This window comes from Carcharodon carcharias, chromosome 24 (assembly GCF_017639515.1).
Source record: "Carcharodon carcharias isolate sCarCar2 chromosome 24, sCarCar2.pri, whole genome shotgun sequence".
In the NCBI taxonomy this organism is placed as follows: Eukaryota; Metazoa; Chordata; class Chondrichthyes; order Lamniformes; family Lamnidae; genus Carcharodon; species Carcharodon carcharias.
The window spans coordinates 5475848-5494197 of NC_054490.1; the positions used below are offsets into that span (position 1 = coordinate 5475848).

Consider the following 18350-nt stretch of genomic DNA (forward strand, 5'->3'; position numbering starts at 1 on the left):
ACCACTGTCTACAGTGCTCCTAGCACTGACCCCTGGGGAACACCACTGTCTACAGTGCTCCTAACACTGACCCCTGGGGTACACCACTGTCTACAGTGCTCCTAGCACTGACCCCTGGGGAACACCACTGTCTATAGTGCTCCTAGCACTGACCCCTGGGGAACACCACTGTCTACAGTGCTCCTTACACTGACCCCTGGGGAACACCACTGTCTACAGTGCTCCTAACACTGACCCCTGGGGAACACCACTGTCTATAGTGCTCCTAGCACTGACCCCTGGGGAACACCACTGTCTACAGTGCTCCTAACACTGACCCCTGGGGTACACCACTGTCTACAGTGCTCCTAGCACTGACCCCTGGGGAACACCACTGTCTACAGTGCTCCTAACACTGACCCCTGGGGAACACCACTGTCTACAGTGCTCCCAGCACTGACCCCTGGGGAACACCACTGTCTACAGTGCCCCTAGCACTGACCCTTGGGGAACACCTCTGTCTACAGTGCTCCTAGTACTGACCCCTGGGGAACACCAATCTCCATGACCCCTGATCTAACCTATTGCGTTCAGCCAGACAATGATTGTTTGATCGGCTCCATCTAACCTGATGATATTCTTCGTTCAGCTCCAGGTATAACCATGGCTGAGACAGAGAGCAAGACTGATGGGAAACCTGTCCCAGTGAAGACCCCCCAGGCTGAAATGATCCCATACAAGGTGAGCCCAGTGTTAGCGTCTACTCCACAGGATGTCAGAACGGGAGACTTTGAAATTATTGGTGAGATAGTGCGGGGTCAACAATGTGCAGACAACAGGGAAATCAGGTCTGTCAAAGTTGTTAGAGAGTTTTGAGGATGTGACATGTGCCATAGATAAAGGGGAACCAGTAGATGTGGTGTATCTGGATCTTCAGAAAGATTTTGATCAAGTTCCACATACGAGGTTAGGGTGTATAACTAAAGCCTCTGCTGGGCGAGACCATTCAGCCCCTCCGGACTGTTACACAGGAACAGGAGGAGGCCCCATTCAGCCCCCCCTCCTCGAGCCTGTTACACAGGGACAGGAGGAGGCCCCATTCAGCTGCTGGAGCCTGTCTGAGACACAGTGAGTTGCGTTTGGATCTTGCTCTGTAATCTGCAGACTTTCACTGTCCTCTTTGTTCCTCCTCAGATGTTAATCTTCGAGCAGGAGAACTTCCAAGGCCGGTGTGTGGAAGTGACCGGAGAGTGCATGAACGTGTGTGACATGGGATTCGAGAGGATCGGGTCCATGAGAGTCGACTGTGGACCGTAAGGAACTTCTCCCTCTGGTCAATGGGTGGGGCTGGAACCTGTGTGGGTCGGGATGGAGATGGAGCTTCTGGTGATAATAAACCCACATGTCCCAGAGGATGTGGTGCGCAGCCGGAGTTCAGAGAGAACCACAGCTGAGCAGTCTGCACAGAGCAGAGTGCAGGGTTGCGATGGGTTTAGAATGATTGGGATTGACTGATATCTATGGGCGCTCAGACTGACACCAAACTCCCTGCTCTCCATTAACACACTGACCATTAGACAATCCACCTCCGACACAGGCCAATTCACCCTTTCAAACCCATTTCAAAAGATGACACCACCGACTGTGCTAAACCCTTCAGTACTGAGCCTCTGACAGTGCTGCACTCCCTCAGTACTGACCCTCCGACAGTGCAGCACTCCCTCAGCACTGACCTTCCGACTGTGCGGCACTCCCTCAGCACTGACCCTCCGACAGTGCAGCACTCCCTCAGTACTGACCTTCCGACTGTGCGGCACTCCCTCAGCACTGACCCTCCGACAGTGCGGCACTCCCTCAGCACTGACCCTCCAACAGTGCAGCACTCCCTCAGTACTGACCCTCCGACAGTGCAGCACTCCCTCAGTACTGACCCTCCGACAGTGCGGCACTCCCTCAGTACTGACCCTCTGACAGTGCAGCACTCCCTCAGTACAGACCCTCTGACAGTGCAACACTAGTTGGTGAGATTGGGGGATATGGGGGAAGATGGGATTGAGGGGTACGGAGAGAAGGTGGGTTTGAGGGATATGGGGGAAGGTGGGATTGAGGGGTATGGGGAGAAGTTGGGTTGAGGGAAATGGGGAGAATTTGGGGTTTAGGGGTATGGGGAGAAGTTGGGATTGAGGAATATGGGCAGAGGGTGGGATTGAGGGGTCTGGAGAGAAGGTGAGATTGAGGGGTATGGGGAGAAGGTGGGATTGAGGGGTATGGGGAGAAGGTGGGATTGAGGGGTATGGAGAGAAGGTGGGATTGAGGGGTATGGGGAGAAGGTGGGATTGAGGGGTATGGGGAGAAGGTGTGGTTGAGGGGCATGGGGAGAAGGTTGGGGTGAGGGATATGGAAAGATGATGGGGTGAGGGATATGGAGAGATGGTGGGAGTGAGGGATATGGAGAGATGGTGGGAGTGAGGGATATGGAAAGATGGTTGGGGTGAGGGATATGAAGAGATGGTTGGGGTGAGGGATGAGGAGAGATGGTGGGGGTGAGGGATATGGGGAGATGGTGGGAGTGAGGGATATGGAGAGATGGTGGGGATAAGGGATATGGAGAGATGGTGGGAGTGAGGGATATGGAGAGATGATGGGGATAAGGGATATGGAGAGATGGTGGGAGTGAAGGATATGGAGAGATGGTGGGGGTGAGGGATATGGAGAGATGATAGGGATAAGGGATATGGAGAGATGGTGGGACTGAGGGATATGGAGAGATGATGGGGATAAGGGATATGGAGAGATGGTGGGAGTGAGGGATATGGAGAGATGGTGCGGGTGAGGGATATGGGGAGATGGTGGGGGTGAGGGATATGGAGAGATGGTGGGAGTGAGGGATATGGAGAGATGATGGGGTGAGGGATATGGAGAGATGGTGGGAGTGAGGGATATGGAGAGATGATGGGGGTGAGGGATATGGGGAGAAGGTGGGGGTGAGGGATATGGGGAGAAGGTGGGGGTGAGGGATATGGAGAGATGGTGGGAGTGAAGGATATGGAGAGATGATGGGAGTGAGGGATATGGAGAGATGGTGGGAGTGAGGGATATGGAGAGATGGTGGGGGTGAGGGATATGGGGAGAAGGTGGGGTGGGGGATATGGGGAGAAGGTGGGGGTGAGGGATATGGAGAGATGGTGGGAGTGAGGATATGGAGAGATGATGGGAGTGAGGGATATGGAGAGATGGTGGGAGTGAGGGATATGGAGAGATGGTGGGGGTGAGGGATATGGGGAGAAGGTGGGGTGAGGGATATGGAGAGATGGTGGGAGTGAGGATATGGAGAGATGATGGGAGTGAGGGATATGGAGAGATGGTGGGGGTAAGGGATATGGAGAGATGGTGGGAGTGAGGGATATGGAGAGATGGTGGGAGTGAGGGACATGGAGAGATGATGCGGTGATGGATATGGAGAGATGGTGGGTGTAAGGGATATGGGGAGAAGGTGGGGGTGAGGGTTATGGAGAGATGATGGGGGTGAGGGATATGGAGAGATGATGGGAGTGAGGGATATGGAGAGATGGTGGGGGTGAGGGATATGGGGAGAAGGTGGGGGTGAGGGATATGGGGAGAAGGTGGGGGTGAGGGATATGGAAAGATGATGGGGTGAGGGATATGGAAAGATGGTGGGGTTGAGGGATATGGAGAGATGGTGGGGGTGAGGGATATGGAGAGATGGTGGGAGTGAGGGATATGGAGAGATGGTGGGGGTGAGGCTTATGGAGAGAGGGTGGGGTGAGGGATATGGGGAGAAGGTGGGGGTGAGGGATATGGAAAGATGGTGGGGGTGAGGGATATGGAGAGATGGTGGGGTGAGGGATATGGAGAGATGATGGGGGTGAGGGGTATGGAGAGATGATGGGGGTGAGGGATATGGAGAGATGGTGGGGGTGAGGGATATGGAGAGATGGTGGGGGTGAGGGATATGGGGAGATGGTGGGGGTGAGGGATATGGAAAGATGATGGGGTGGGGGATATTGGGAGATGGTGGGGGTGAGGGATATGGAAAGATGATGGGGTGGGTGATATTGGGAGATGGTGGGGGTGAGGGGTATGGAAAGATGATGGGGTGGGGGATATTGGGAGATGGTGGGGGTGAGGGATATGGAGAGACGGTGGGGGTGAGGGATATGGACAGATGATGGGGTGGGGGATATTGGGAGATGGTGGGGGTGAGGGATATGGAAAGATGATGGGGTGGGGGATATTGGGAGATGGTGGGGGTGAGGGATATGGAAAGATGATGGGGTGGGGGATATTGGGAGATGGTGGGGCTGAGGGATATGGAAAGATGATGGGGTGAGGGATATTGGGAGATGGTGGGGGTGAGGGATATGGAAAGATGATGGGGTGGGGGATATTGGGAGATGGTGGGGGTGAGGGATATGGAAAGATGATGGGGTGGGGGATATTGGGAGATGGTGGGGCTGAGGGATATGGAAAGATGATGGGGTGGGGGATATTGGGAGATGGTGGGGGTGAGGGATATGGAGAGATGATGGGGTGGGGGATATTGGGAGATGGTGGGGCTGAGGGATATGGAAAGATGATGGGGTGGGGGATATGGGGAGATGGTGGGGCTGAGGGATATGGGGAGATGGTGGGGCTGAGGGATAAGGAAAGATGATGGGGTGAGGGATATTGGGAGATGGTCTTTCACTGATGTTGAGGGATTCCAGGAACGATGTACAGTTGGAGAGATGGTGCTGACGTAAGCAACGTTTCCTCTCCCTTTAACTGATGTTAGCGTCGAGTGATCTGACGTGAATCTAATTCCGGAATTCCTTGCAGGTGGGTTGTTTATGACAAATGCAATTTTTCCGGTGAAATGTTCATCCTGGAGAAAGGGGAATTTCCTCGTTGGGATTCCTGGTCTAACAGCTCTAGAAATGAGTACATCATGTCATTCAGGCCCGTCCGTATGGTATGTACTGCTCCGCTCGAAAGCGCTGTTTGTGTGTTAACCCCCGCCCTGGCCCTGGCCCTTCTCCCGCTCATCCCGCTCTCTGCAATTCCTGAGGGTCCGGCAGGTAAATCTTCCCCCAGTCTTGTGGGAGCAGCTTGTGTCATGGAGGAATGATCTGTTCCCTGCCCAGCGGCCAATGCTGACCCTGATGTTGGCGTTGAAGCTGTCCCTTGGAGTTCCTCACTCTATTTCCAGCAGAGGGACACTGGGACCTCTTAGCCCCAGGGCTGGCAAGTGGAGTTAGGAAGAGTTTGAGGATCCTACATCAGGAAGGAGACTGTCCCAGGCAACAGCTTTGAAGGAAGTTGGCAACGGGATGATGATGCTTGGAGACGGGGTGGGGGTCTAGTTGAGGGTGGAAAGCTAAGATAATTGTCCACAGTTAACGCCGGGAGGAGCAGTCTGACTCTGAGAAAGCAGGTCATAAAAAACCTGACATTTCTACCCATGGATTAACATATTTTCACGTTGAACCTGTGCTCAGTGTCTTAGGTGAAGGGCTTGCTCGAACTCACCATCACAGGCCTCAGGGTGACCTGAGTCGTCTCACCGCTTCTCCGAATTCCTGTTCTGAATGGTCAGGACTTGGCTTGGGGTAAATAGGCAGTCCCCGCTGCTCCCCCTCCCTCTACCCTGTGTGAATGTCCCATCATCCAGGCGTCGACCGCCTGATTCTAACTGGGACACAGTCTCAAACATTCATCACTCATGCGCTCGCTGAGCGAGAGTGGAGCCAGACTGAGCTTAATTTTATAATTCACCTCCTCGGTCTCAGAGGCATAGCTGTGCTCATGACTCTGTAACCTCCTCCAGACCCTGCAATCCACACGATCTCTATAACCTCCTCCAGACCCTGCAACACTCCCTATCTCTGTAACCTCCTGCAGCCCCTACAACCCTCCCTATCTCTGTAACCTCCTGCAGCCCCTACAACCCTCCCTATCTCTGTAGCCTCCTCCAGCCCCTACACCCCTCCCTATCTCTGTAACCTCCTCCAGCCCCTACACCCCTCCCTATCTCTGTAACCTCCTCCAGCCCCTACACCCCTCCCTATCTCTGTAACCTCCTCCAGTCCCTACAACTCTCCTTATCTCTGTCACCCCCTCCAGCACCCTGAAGTCTCACCTAAAGGTCCTACACACTAGATAACACCATTCAGACACTGGATAGACACTGGATCACACATTAACCATTCACGCACTGGGTGGACACTGGATCACTCACTAAACATTCACACACTGGATAGACACTGGATCACACACTAGCCATTCACGCACTGGGTAGACACTGGATCACACACTAACCATTCACACACTGGATAGACATTGGATCGCACACTAAACATTCACACACTGGATAGACAGTTATTCACACACTTACCATTCACACACTGGATAGACACAGGATCATGCAGTAACCATTCACATACTGGATAGATACTGGATCACACACTAACCATTCACACACTGGATAGTCACTGGTTCACAAACTAGCCATTCACACACTGGATAGACACTGGATCACATACTGAGCATTCACACACTGGATAGGCACTGGATCACACACTGAGCATTCACACACTGGATAGACACTGGACCACACACTAACCATTCCCACACTGGATAGACACTGGATCCACAAACTATCCATTCACACACTGGATAGACACTGGATCACCAACTCAGAATTACGTGGAAAAACTCAGCAGGTCTGGCAGCATCGGCGGAGAAGAAAAGAGTTGACGTTTCGAGTCCTCATGACCCTTCGACAGAACTTGAGCTCGAGTCCAAGAAAGAGTTGCCAGACCTGCTGAGTTTTTCCAGGTAATTCTGTTTTTGTTTTTGTTTTGGATTTCCAGCATCCGCAGTTTTTTTGTTTTTATCTCTGGATCACAAACTAACCATTGACATACTGGATATAAACTGGATCATACACTGACCTTCCACACACTGGATAGACACTGGATCACACACTGAGCATTCACACAATGGATAGGCACTGGATCACACACTAACCATTCACACACTGGATAGACACTGGATCTCACACTATCCATTCACATACTGGATAGGCACTAGATCACAAACTAGCATTCACACACTGGATAGACACTGGATCGCACACTGAGCATTCACACACTTGATGACACTGGATCACACACTGACCATTCACACACTGGATAGACTTTGGATCACACACTGACCATTTACACACTGGATAGACTTTGGATCGCACATTAACCATTCACACACTGGATAGACACTGGATTCACAAACTAACCATTCACTTACTGGATAAGTACTGGATCACACACTGACCATTCACACACTGAATAGACACTGATTCACAACCTAAACATTCACCTACTGGATAGAAACTGGATCACACACTGACCATTCACATACTGGATAGACACTGATTCACAACCTAAACATTCACCTACTGGATAGAAACTGGATCACACACTGACCATTCACATACTGGATAGACACTGGATCACACATTAACCATTCACACACTGGATAGACTTTGGATCGCACACTAATCATTCACACACTGGATAGACACTGGATCACACACTGACCATTTACACACTGGATAGACTTTGGATCGCACATTAACCATTCACACACTGGATAGACACTGGATTCACAAACTAACCATTCACTTACTGGATAAGTACTGGATCACACACTGACCATTCACACACTGAATAGACACTGATTCACAACCTAAACATTCACCTACTGGATAGAAACTGGATCACACACTGACCATTCACATACTGGATAGACACTGATTCACAACCTAAACATTCACCTACTGGATAGAAACTGGATCACACACTGACCATTCACATACTGGATAGACACTGATTCACAACCTAAACATTCACCTACTGGATAGAAACTGGATCACACACTGACCATTCACTTACTGGATAGACACTGGATCACACACTAACCATTCACACACTGGATAGACACTGATTCACAACCTAAACATTCACCTACTGGATAGAAACTGGATCACACACTGACCATTCATATACTGGATAGACACTGGATCACACACTGACCATTCACACACTGGATATACATTGGATCACACACTAACCATTCATACACTGGATAGACACTGGATCAAACACTAACCTTTCACACACTGGATAGACACTGGAACACACACTAACCATTCACACACTGGGTAGACACTGGATCACAAACTAGCCATTCACACATTGGATAGACACTGGATCACAACCTAACCATTCACATACTGGATAGACATTGGATCACACACTGACCATTCACACACTGGATAGACACTGGATCACACACCTACCATTCACACAATGGATAGGCACCGGATCACACACTAACCATTCACACACTGGATAGACACTGGATCACACACTGACCACTCACAGACTGGATAGACACTGGATCACACACTAACTATTCACGCACTGGATAGACACTGATACACAACCTAACCATTCACATACTGGATATACACTGGATCACACACTAACCATTCACACACTGGATGGACACTGGATCACAAAATAGCCATTCACACATTGGATAGACACTGGATCACCCACTAACCATTCACACACTGGATAGACACTGGATCACACACTAACCATTCACACACTGGATAGACACTGGATCACCCACTCACCTTTCACACACTGGATAGACATTGGATCACACACTAACCATTCACACACTGGGTAGACACTGGATCACAAACTAGCCATTCACACATTGGATAGACACTGGATCACCCACTCACCACTCACACACTGGATAGACACTGGATCACACACTAACCATTCACACACTGGGTCGACACTGGATTACACACTAACCATTCACACACTGGATAGATGCTGGATCATACACTAACCATTCACACACTGGATAGACAATGGATCACAAACTAGCCATTCACACACTGGATACACGCACCGACCATTCACTCTAATAATGGAGAATTCTGTGAAAGGTTAATATTTTCTCACCTTCTCTCAGGACCCTCGTCAGCACAAGATTTGCCTGTTTGAGGTAGCCGGATTTAAGGGTCGAAAGATGGAGGTTATTGACGATGATGTCCCGAGTCTGTATTCCTATGGATTTACCAATCGAGTGGGCAGCATTACAGTGAGCTGTGGGACGTAAGTACTAAACACCATCCTGATCTCCTAAACACCACCCTTATCTTATAAACACCACCCTTATCTTATAAACACCACCCTTATCTTATAAACACCATCCTTATCACATAAACACCATCCTGATCTCCTAAACACCACCCTTATCTTATAAACACCACCCTAATCACATAAACACCACCCTTATCTTATAAACACCATCCTGATCTCCTAAACACCACCCTTATCACATAAACACCACCCTTATCACATAAACACCACCCTTATCACATAAACACCACCCTTATCACATAAACACCATCCTGATCTCCTAAACACCATCCTTATCACATAAACACCATCCTTATCACATAAACACCATCCTTATCACATAAACACCACCCTTATCTTATAAACACCACCCTTATCTTATAAACACCATCCTTATCACATAAACACCACCCTTATCACATAAACACCACCCTTATCTTATAAACACCACCCTTATCTTATAAACACCATCCTTATCACATAAACACCACCCTTATCACATAAACACCACCCTTATCACATAAACACCACCCTTATCACATAAACACCATCCTGATCTCCTAAACACCATCCTTATCACATAAACACCACCCTTATCTTATAAACACCACCCTTATCTTATAAACACCACCCTTATCTTATAAACACCACCCTTATCACATAAACACCACCCTTATCTCCTAAACACCATCCTTATCACATAAACACCACCCTTATCACATAAACACCACCCTTATCACATAAACACCATCCTTATCACATAAACACCACCCTTATCACATAAACACCACCCTTATCACATAAACACCATCCTTATCACATAAACACCACCCTTATCACATAAACACCACCCTTATCTTATAAACACCATCCTTATCTTATAAACACCACCCTTATCTTATAAACACCACCCTTATCACATAAACACCACCCTTATCACATAAACACCACCCTTATCTTATAAACACCACCCTTATCACATAAACACCACCCTTATCACATAAACACCACCCTCATCTTATAAACACCACCCTTATCTTATAAACACCACCCTTATCACATAAACACCACCCTTATCTTATAAACACCACCCTTATCTTATAAACACCACCCTTATCACATAAACACCACCCTTATCACATAAACACCACCCTTATCTTATAAACACCACCCGTATCACATAAGCACCACCCTTATCTTATAAATACCACCCTTATCACATAAACACCACCCTTATCTTATAAACACCACCCTTATCTTATAAACACCACCCTTATCACATAAACACCACCCTTATCTTATAAACACCATCCTGATCTCCTAAACACCACCCTTATCTTATAAACACCACCCTTATCACATAAACACCACCATTATCTTATAGACACCACCCTTATCTCCTAAACACCACCCTTATCTTATAAAACACCACCCTTATCACATAAACACCACCCTTATCACATAAACACCACCCTTATCACATAAACACCACCCTTATCACATAAACACCATCCTGATCTCCTAAACACCACCCTTATCTTATAAACACCACCCTTATCACATAAACACCATCCTTATCGTATAAACACTACCCTTATCTTATAAACACCACCCTTATCACATAAACACCACCCTTATCACATAAACACCACCCTTATCTTATAAACACCACCCTTATCTTATAAACACCACCCTTATCTTATAAACACCATCCTGATCTCCCAAACACCACCCTTATCACATAAACACCACCCTTATCACATAAACACCATCCTGATCTCCTAAACACCACCCTTATCTTATAAACACCATCCTTATCACATAAACACCATCCTGATCTCCTAAACAACACCCTTATCTTATAAACACCACCCTTATCACATAAACACCACCCTTATCACATAAACACCACCCTTATCTTATAAACACCATCCTTATCACATAAACACCACCCTTATCACATAAACACCACCCTTATCTTATAAACACCATCCTTATCTTATAAACACCACCCTTATCACATAAACACCATCCTTATCACATAAACACCACCCTTATCACATAAACACCATGCTTATCACATAAACACCACCCTTATCACATAAACACCACCCTTATCTTATAAACACCATCCTGATCTCCTAAACACCACCCTTATCTTATAAACACCATCCTTATCTTATAAACACCACCCTTATTACATAAACACCACCCTTATCTTATAAATACCACCCTTATCACCTAAACACCACCCTTATCTTATATACAGCATCCTGATCTCCTAAACACCACCCTTATCACATAAACGCCACCCTTATCACATAAACACCACCCTTATCTTATAAACACCATCCTTATCACATAAACACCATCCTGATCTCCTAAACACCACCCTTATCTTATAAACACCACCCTTATCACATAAACACCACCCTTATCACATAAACACCATCCTTATCACATAAACACCATCCTTATCACATAAACACCACCCTTATCTTATAAACACCATCCTTATCACATAAACACCACCCTTATCACATAAACACCATCCTTATCACATAAACACCATCCTTATCACATAAACACCACCCTTATCTTATAAACACCATCCTTATCACATAAACACCACCCTTATCACATAAACACCATCCTTATCACATAAACACCATCCTTATCACATAAACACCATCCTTATCACATAAACACCACCCTTATCTTATAAACACCATCCTTATCACATAAACACCACCCTTATCCTATAAACACCACCCTTATCACATAAACACCACCCTTATCACATAAACACCACCCTTATCTTATAAACACCATCCTTATCACATAAACACCACCCTTATCTTATAAACACCATCCTTATCTTATAAACACCATCCTGATCTCCTAAACACCATCCTTATCTTATAAACACCATCCCTATCTTATAAACACCATCCTTATCTTATAAACACCACCCTTATCTTATAAACACCATCCTTATCTTATAAACACCACCCTTATCTTATAAACACCATCCTTATCACATAAACACCATCCTTATCTTATAAACACCATCCTTATCTTATAAACACCATCCTTATCACATAAACACCATCCTTATCTTATAAACACCATCCTTATCTTATAAACACCATCCTTATCACATAAACACCACCCTTATCTTATAAACACCATCCTTATCACATAAACACCACCCTTATCCTATAAACACCACCCTTATCTTATAAACACCATCCTTATCACATAAACACCACCCTTATCTTATAAACACCATCCTTATCTTATAAACACCATCCTGATCTCCTAAACACCATCCTTATCTTATAAACACCATCCCTATCTTATAAACACCATCCTTATCTTATAAACACCACCCTTATCTTATAAACACCATCCTTATCTTATAAACACCACCCTTATCTTATAAACACCATCCTTATCACATAAACACCACCCTTATCTTATAAACACCATCCTTATCTTATAAACACCATCCTGATCTCCTAAACACCATTCTTATCTTATAAACACCACCCTATCTTATAAACACCATCCTTATCTTATAAACACCACCCTTATCTTATAAACACCATCCTTATCTTATAAACACCATCCTTATCTTATAAACACCACCCTTATCTTATAAACACCATCCTTATCACATAAACACCATCCTTATCTTATAAACACCATCCTTATCTTATAAACACCATCCTTATCACATAAACACCATCCTTATCTTATAAACACCATCCTTATCACATAAACACCATCCTTATCTTATAAACACCATCCTTATCTTATAAACACCATCCTGATCTCCTAAACACCATCCTTATCTTATAAACACCACCCTTATCACATAAACACCATCCTTATCTTATAAACACCATCCTGATCTCCTAAACACCATCCTTATCTTATAAACACCACCCTTATCACATAAACACCATCCTTATCTTATAAACACCACCCTTATCTTATAAACACCATCCTTATCACATAAACACCATCCTTATCTTATAAACACCATCCTTATCTTATAAACACCACCCTTATCTTATAAACACCACCCTTATCACATAAACACCATCCTTATCTTATAAACACCATCCTTATCTTATAAACACCACCCTTATCCTATAAACACCATCCTTATCTTATAAACACCACCCTTATCTTATAAACACCACCCTTATCACATAAAAACCACCCTTATCTTATAAACACCACCCTTATCACATAAACACCACCCTTATCACATAAACACCACCCTTATCACATAAACACCATCCTTATCTTATAAACACCATCCTGATCTCCTAAACACCACCCTTATCTTATAAACACCACCTTTATCACATAAACACCACCCTTATCTCCTAAACACCATCCTGATCTCCTAAACATGACCCTTATCTCTTGCCCCTGTGTCCAGTAACACTGTAAAGGATAACAACTGAACTGGAACAGATAACATATACCCCAAAAATGGACCGGAGACAGGGGCTAAGGTGTTAGGGTTAGGTTTAGTTCTAGAGTTAGGGTTAGGGTTAGTGTTAGACTTAGGGTCAGGGTTAGGGTTAGGGCTAGGTTTCGGGTTAGACTTAGGGTCAGGGATTGGGTTAGGGTTAGGGTTAGTGTTTGGGTTAGAAATTGGGTTAGGGTTAGGGATAGGGTTAGGGTTAGGGATAGGTGTTAGAGTTAGACTTAGGGTCAGGGATTGGGTTATGGTTAGGGTTAGTGTTTGAGTTAGAAATTGGGTTAGGGTTTGCGTTAGGGGTTAGGGTTAGGGTTAGGCTTAGGTTTAGTGTTAGTGTTAGGGTTAGGGTTAGGGTGAGGGTTAGGGTTAGTGTTAAGGTTGGGGTTAGGGTTAGGGTTAGGGTTAAAGTTAGGGTTAGGGTTAGGGTTAGGGTCAGGGTCAGGGGTTAGGGTTAGGGTTAAGATTAGGTGTTATTGTTAGAGTGAGGGTTAGGGTTAGGGTTAGGGTCAGGGTCAGGGGTTAGGGTTAGGGTTAAGATTAGGTGTTATTGTTAGAGTTAGGTTTAGGGTTAGTGTTTGGGTTAGGGTTAGGTTTAAGTGTTGGGTTAGGGTTAGATGTTAGGTTTTAGGTTTAGGTTTAGGGTCAGGGTAAGGGTTAGGATCATTGTTAGGGTTAGTGTTAGGTTCAGTTTTATTGTTAGGGCTAGGGATAGTGTTAATGTTAGGGAGAAGGACATGGGATTAGAGTTAGGTGTAGGCTTAGGATTAGGGTTAGGGTTAGGGTTAGGATTAGGTGTTAGTGTTAGAGTTACGGTTAGGGTTAGTTTTAAGAGTTGGGTTAGGGTTCGATGTTAGGTTTTAGGCTTAGGTTTAGGGTCAGGGTAAGGATTTGGTAAGGTCATTGTTAGGGTTTGTGTTAGGTTCAGTCTTAATGTTAGGGCTAACAATAGTGTTAAGTTTAGGGAGAAGTACATGGGATTGGAGTTAGGTTAAGAGTTAGGGTTAGGGTTAGGGTTATGGTTAGGGTTAGGGTCAGTGTTCGGGTTAGTGTTAGGTTCAGTGATAGTTTTAGGGCTAAGGATAGGGTTAAGGTTAGGGAGAAGCTCATGGGACTAGAGTTTGAGTTAGGGTTCGAGAGAAGTACATGGGATTATAGTTAGGGTTAGTGTTAGGGAGAAGGACATGGGATTAAATTTAGAGTTAGGGTTAGGGAGAAGGACATGGGATTATAGTTAGGTTTAGGGTTAGGGTTGAGGAGAATGTCATGGGATTAGAGTTAGTGTTAGGGTTAGGGCTAGGGTTAGGTTCGGTGTTGGTGTTAGGGCTAAGGATAGGGTTAAGGTTAGGGAGAAGGACATGGGATTCGAGTTAAAGTTAGTGTTAGGGAGAAGGACATGGGATTATAGTTAGGGTTGGGGTTAGGATGAAGGACATGGGATTACAGTTAGAGTTAGGGTTAGGGAGAAGGACATGGGATTATAGTTAGGTTTCGGTTTAGGGAGAAGGACATGGGATTAGGGTTAGAGTTAGGGTTCGGGAGAAGGACATGGGATTAGAGTTAGAGTTAGGGTTTGGGAGAAGGACATGGGATTCTAGTTAGGTTTAGGGTTAGGGAGAAGGATATGGGATTAGGGTTAGAGTTAGGGTTAGGGAGAAGGACATGGGATTAGGGTTAACGTTAGGGTTCGGGAGAAGGACATGGGATTAAAGTTAGAGTTAGGGTTAGGGAGAAGGACATGAGATTAAAGTTAGAGTTAGGGTTAGGGAGAAGGACATGGGATTAGCGTTAGAGTTAGGGTTAGGGAGAAGATTATGGGATTAGAATGTAGCCCTGCAGATACAGTCAGAGCGAGATTGGGTTCACTGCAAAGCGTCAACCCAGTTTATTATCCTTCCATTGGAACACCTGAGCTCATCCCAAATCCCTTGCCAGTTCTTCAGCCCACGTTGAAATCTGACTACATGGAATTTTGTCATTTATTGCTAAAGGAATCGTGTATAAAAATAGGGAAGTGTTGTTGCCACTTTACAAGGCATTGGTGAGACAGCACCTGGAGAACTGTGCATGGTTTTGGTCCCCTTACTTGAGGAAGAATTTAGTTGCATTTGCAGGTAGTTCAGAGGCAGTTCATTAGATTGATTCCAGAGATGTGGGGCTTGTCTTATGAGGAGAGATTGAGCAGTTTAGGCCTGTACTCGCTAGAGTTTAGAAGGATGAGAGGAGATCTAATTGAGGTATTTAAGATGCTAAAGGGGATAGACAGAGTAGACGTGGAGTGGATGTTTCTCCTTGTGGGGCATTCTAGAATGAGAGGCCACAGTTTTAGGCTAAGGGGTGGTAGATTTAAATCAGAGAGGAGGAGGAATTACTTTTCTCAAAGGGTGGTGAATCTGTGGAGTTCACTACCTCAGAGAGCAGTGGATGCCGGGACCCTGAATACATTTAAGGAGGAGACGGACAGATTTTTAATGAGAAATGGGGGGTGAAAGTTTATGGGGAGAGGGCAAGAAATTGGAGTTGAGGCTGAAATGAGATCAGCCATGATGGTATTGAATAGCAGGGCAGGCTCGAGGGGCTGAATTACCCACACCTGCTCCTAGTTCACATGGTCTTATGTTCTAACCAGTCGAGTGACACTGTCTCCACCACACTCTCAGTGCATTCCAGACCCTAACAATTCCATAGACCCTGTCTCCCCCACACTCTCAGACAGTGCATTCCAGACCTTAACCACTCGATTGACCCTGTCTCCCCCACACTCTCAGACAGTGCATTCCAGATCCTAACCACTCGATTGACCCTGTCTCCCCCACACTCTCAGACAGTGCATTCCAGACCTTAACCACTCGATTGACCCTGTCTCCCCCACACCCTCAGACAGTGCATTCCAGACCCTAACCACTCGATTGACCCCGGGAACACAGGTTGGTTCCTTGGGGAAGGGCAGGTGATTGAACTGCAGCAGTTCAGGATGCCAGCTCACAACCACCTTCTCAAGGGCAGCAAGGGATGGGCAATAAAAGCTGGGTGCAGCCAGCGAAGCCCACATCCCAGGAATGAATTAGAAAAAGCCAACTTCCTGTCCATGTTGCTCCTGAACCTTTGATTCCATGAGGTCTATCTTTGTTCCGAAGTCTGTGGTGTGGCACTCTATCCACTGAGTTACTTGGTCCAACTCCTTCTGTGATCCCATGTTAATCACATCCATGGACATTCCCACCCAGGTTCCTGTAATCCCTCCAGGTTTGACTGTGAGATTATTCCTCACCAACCCAGCCTGACTCTGTCAGACCAGTGGAAATCCTCAAACTGGTGACTATTCACAAGAGGCTCATCGTTTAACCTCAGGCTCACTAAGTCTCTCCCTCTCTCTCCTGGTAGGTGGGTGGGGTATGAATACCCCGGTTATCGTGGCTACCAGTTCCTCCTGGAGAAGGGCGAGTACCGGCATTGGAATGAATGGGGAGCTCACCAACCCCATATCCAGTCAATGCGCCGAATTCGGGACCAGCAATGGAACACCCAAGGGTGCTTTACCAGCACCAACTAGTCAGCACCGGGTATGGGGGGGGGCGGGGGCACTGATGACCAGGGCTCTGGGTTCAGAGACATCAGGTCACAGGGACACTGGTTGGAAATGGATCACTAGGGGAGCAGAGGGGGGGGTCACTGCTGTGTTCGGCGAGGGTGGGGCGAGCTTCAGGGGATAACAGGCTCCTATCAATCACCAGCCAATTAGTAATGGGGTCATGGACCCAGGGAGAGGGCATAGGCAGGGAAAAGGGAAGGGAAGGGGAGGGAACACAGGGTCTTAGGGGGCATCAGGGGTTATGGAGAGGGTCTAAGGGAGGGGGAGGGGGAGGGGGCATGGACAGGGTCTTGGGGAGGGGGAGGGGCTATGGAAGGTGTCCCAGGGAGGGGGAGGGGGTATGGGTGGGTCTCAGGAAGGGGTATGGTCTGAGGGAGCAGACTCTGGGATCTGGGATGAGGAGCTAGCGGATGAGATGATGGGAACCTGACCTCCCTTGGACGAGAGCTGGTGGCTGAGTCCCTGGACAAGACACGGGAGAAACACACAGAATCTTCTGGAAGCATCTGACTGCTACTTGATGTCAGGTTATCACGGCCGGTGATGGTTTGAAATGTAACGTACCAGTTTATTCTGAAATAAAGAGTGTTTTAAAAAACATCCAGATATGCGCTGGTTTTTGGGTAGACTGGACGATGGGGTCAGTGCGGAGAGTGACCACTCCCTGGACATGTACAGAGCTGGTGACAGCTGGTGACATGGGGTCAGTGTGCATTGCCAAACAGATTCAAACAGAGCAAAACAAAGCCTAACATAGCAAAACAGAGACAAATAGATCAAAACAGAGCAAAACAGAGACAAATAGATCAAAACAGAGCAAAACAGAGACAAATGGATCAAAACAGAGCAAAACAGAGACAAATGGATCAAAACAGAGCAAAACAGAGACAAATGGATCAAAACAGAGCAAAACAGAGACAAATGGATCAAAAGAGAACCAAACAGAGCTCCACATATCCTGACAGATTCAAACGGATCCAAACAGAGCGACAGAGAGCAGAACAGAGCCAAACAGTTCAAAACAGAGCCAAACTGAGCCGGAGATAGATATAGTCTT

At 46.5% G+C, this 18350-nt stretch overlaps 1 protein-coding gene across 1 annotated transcript in view; it reads left to right on the top strand.

Moving 5' to 3' along the window:
• The window catches only part of LOC121269329 (beta-crystallin B1-like), a 166771-nt gene extending 149517 nt beyond the window's left edge, over nucleotides 1-17254 (top strand). Inside the window, exons 2-6 of the mRNA XM_041173880.1 lie at nucleotides 629-720; nucleotides 1174-1292; nucleotides 4819-4951; nucleotides 9034-9176; nucleotides 17086-17254. Coding sequence (XP_041029814.1) covers nucleotides 629-720; nucleotides 1174-1292; nucleotides 4819-4951; nucleotides 9034-9176; nucleotides 17086-17254 — 656 coding nt within the window. The remainder of the gene's footprint in view (nucleotides 1-628; nucleotides 721-1173; nucleotides 1293-4818; nucleotides 4952-9033; nucleotides 9177-17085) is intronic.
• The last annotated feature ends 1096 nt before the right edge of the window (nucleotides 17255-18350 follow it).